This window comes from Nuphar pumila, chromosome 2 (genome assembly GCF_984573655.1).
Source record: "Nuphar pumila chromosome 2, dmNupPumi1.hap1.1, whole genome shotgun sequence".
NCBI classification, from domain to species: Eukaryota; Viridiplantae; Streptophyta; class Magnoliopsida; order Nymphaeales; family Nymphaeaceae; genus Nuphar; species Nuphar pumila.
The window spans coordinates 108,183,143-108,186,389 of NC_143250.1; the positions used below are offsets into that span (position 1 = coordinate 108,183,143).

A 3,247-nucleotide genomic window follows, 5' to 3' on the forward strand; every position below is an offset into this window, starting at 1 on the left:
TGCTAGGTATGCAAGCCAAACCAGTGAGATTGTATTATATGTGTGAATAATACAAGTGTTGGGATTCTTTGCATTCGGCTTGTGTCAAAGAAAGTCTTTCGTTGTTGAGAGGCTGAACGAGGTTGTGGCGATCTCGTGCGCAAGGCAAATTTCAAAGGTGAAGTTTGAGCTTGTGATAGAATCTATGGTGTTGTTTAAGTGAATATGAGAAAAACTGGATTTTAAACTAGGTGAGCTTTAGAAATTTTAAGACATCAAAATTTTTGGAGGGAATGAATCAATGAAATGCCATGAGTGAATTTATTAAAAAAATGACTTATTATTTGTAGGGAGAGGGTTGACGACTCAAGTCTTGACTAAGTCAATGGCAGAGAGGACCCACACGCTTTTCATAAATTAAAATGTGGTTGGTTGCCACGCCGAGCCCATCTTGGTGCACACGTCTGATTGCATTGACGACATAATTCCAGAATCTTAGCAGAAACACGCCCTGTTATCAATGGTCTTACCTCTTTGCTTTGACGATTGAAGCAGGGTATGCGTAGGAATGTGACCAAGTTCCTGAAATCTAATGAATATTTATTGCAGTTCACGAACTTGTTCACAAGTCACATCCGCAGGGTGCATTTCAAATTGGTTTTTCCAAAACCAACGTTCAAGCTGATCATGATACACAGATCTGCTTATGGGGTTGATGGTCTTCCTCATCAGCCAATTTGCAGCTGAGCCCCACTCTAGCAGGCGGAGATCAGATGCAATGTGATTGCACACTTTCAGGGTGCTGCAGCACCTGATCACCTGCCATCTGCTGTTAGGCCCCACACCTGATCATATGCATATGCATCAGCACATTGAATTTGAAAGTATGCAATCACATTGCACCTAATCCCCCCACTCTAGCTACAAGGAAACACATGAGCTAGCTAGAATCAATTCACCTCTTGCCTAACTTAAGCCCCCTGTTGAGCCATCTAATTTTGGTTATGTCAATAATGTTTTTTTTTAAGGCAAGCTGAGGTTAGGCAGACTCCTACCAGTGGGTTTTGAACCTGCAACATCCAACACAAGGTGACGTGAACTAGCTGCTCTCACCAGACAAGCGAAGCGCCTGTGACCATTCTTATTTTACATGGAGGCATGGCATAAGAAAAGATATAACATCAAGGACAATCAAGATTAAGAAGTGGGATTATAGATTCATCCAAAAGGATACATGATCACCTGTGACCATGTAATCATCACCACAATCCCCAAACATTTTCTTCCCCAGCTTTTACATCTCGACCTCCCCCTCAAATCTATTGAGGCACAGAACAAAAATCACTGCCTACCAAAGAGAAATTACAACTAAAGGAGCATCTGTTATCTTCAAAAGGAAACCAAAATAAGCCAATAAAAAAGAAACCAATGTCCCCTTTTCACACCCAAAACTTTGTCCCATCCTTGAACTTGACCAAACCAAGAGTCCCCAAATCACAAAAAACTTCCCATCTGCCGAATACGGCACCAAGCCTTCCAAGCATTCAATACCTTGAGAGCACCAAGGGGCTAAAGGATTCCTACCTTCGATCCCCACAGGTCATGGGCTTCTCCAACAGAGCAGATATGTAGACCTCACGTATGGAGGGGCCTCTGTCCAGCTTCCTACCGGTGGTCCACTTGACCTTCTTGAACCCGATCCCCTCAATCATAGGCACGTATACTGATTGCATCTGGTCCTCCAAGCAGAAGAAATGGTCGAGCCAGAAGACCCCGCCGGGCCTGAGCACCCTGTAGATGTCAAACAGTATGAACTGCAGCAGCTTGGTGGGGATCCAGTTGCTGAGGACGTGCATGGAGTGCACGATGTCGAGCGTGCTGTCGAAGAAGGGAAAACGTTGGGATATGGACATGTAGAGCGGCACCACCCCGCGCGATGCGATGAAGTTGTTGAACGGCCCGTTGAAGTTCATCGACGTCGTCACCATCGTCACGTTCCGCTCCCGCATCCGCACCGCGAACGTCGCCGTCCCTCCCCCGATGTCCAGCCCTATCCGTATCGTACCATTCTTGCGGGCCAGCACGTCATCTATTGCATAGTCCAGCGAGCCCTCCGGGGGCGGGGGGCCGACCCACCGGTGCATCTCCCGGCCGGCGAGGTCGAAGCAGTCCTTGCAGTCATCGAACCCCTTCTGGTGCTTGCGGTTGACGAGGCAGGTGTAGTTCTTGCAGGAGTAGGCCGTCCAGACGACGGACGAGTCGTCGGGGATCGACCAGAGCGAGTCGGGGAACGGAGACGGCTCGACGAACCGAGCCGGGAGTTGGGACGGCGAGCGGCAGCGGCGGCGGGGGAGGGGCTCGCAGCCCTTGAGGAGGAGCCGCTGGGCGAGGAGCTCGTCGTCTGGGCAGGGCCCTCCGACATCGTAGCTCATGTAGCGGGCGAGGTCGTCGGGGAACAGGTCGCAGGCGCGGCCGGCGGGGGGGAGGATGTGGTCGGAGCCGAAGTTGGGGTTGTGGCCAAGGGGGAGCTTGTGGGGCGAGACGAACTCGAGGTACTCCTTGGGGAGGGAATCGGCGGCCTCCTCCGCCGTCTCGGTGCCGTTGGGGAGGATGGCGGAGAGGTGCGCGAGCTGCTGCAGGAGGACCTCCGAGACGGATCTGGCGGACCGGAGCTCGTTCCGGAGGCGGGCGATCTCGTCCTCGGCTCGGGAGAGGGAGTCGATGAGGCTGTGGGAGGGGCTCTGGCGGAAGGGGCTGTCGGAGGAGAAGAGGGAGAGGGTGATGAGGTTGGAGACGAGGATGCAGAGCAGTAGGAAGCAGAGATTGTTGGCGAAGGATCGTGGGGCAGCGTCCATTGCTCCCCCCATCTCTCTCTCTCTAGATTGCCTCTCTAGCTTTTCTCTCTCTCTCTCACTTCTGTGAGTTTCTCTTGTGGGGATGGTTTATATATTGGTGTGGTGGTGGAATTGTGCTTCTTGTAAAGTCAAAAGGGTGGATGGGCAGCCAACAGGGAGTCGGGCAAGCTCCTTTGGAAGCATCTGAAAAAGAAGTGTGCCTGAATTTGGTTCGGTGGGTGTGTTGGGGAAGGAAGATGTTTGACCATCTTTCTTGTGAATAAGAATAATGTGGTTGTGGTGTTCAACCCTGGTGGAAGGGGCATTGACGCCAACATTCTAGATAAAACGTGAAATGCCAAACGAAACATGTTAATTGGGTTTTAATTGCCAGTTAATATGCTCTCTCTCTCTCTCTCTCTCTCTCTCTCTCT

The 3,247-nt window shown here is 50.8% G+C and overlaps 1 protein-coding gene across 1 annotated transcript; it reads right to left on the bottom strand.

The window, feature by feature from the left end:
* Positions 1–1,176: 1,176 nt before the first annotated feature.
* On the bottom strand, positions 1,177–2,890 carry LOC149846637 (putative methyltransferase At1g29790). The gene has a single exon (XM_089996463.1). It carries the CDS (start codon positions 2,844–2,846, stop codon positions 1,560–1,562), a length of 1,287 nt encoding a protein of 428 aa, XP_089852589.1. The 5' UTR covers positions 2,847–2,890; the 3' UTR covers positions 1,177–1,559.
* Positions 2,891–3,247: the final 357 nt, after the last annotated feature.

What these genes read in the sequence shown, in the direction of transcription:
- LOC149846637 (XM_089996463.1), bottom strand. Translation starts at nt 2,846, where the DNA reads ATGGGGGGAGCAATGGACGCTGCCCCACGATCCTTCGCCAACAATCTC.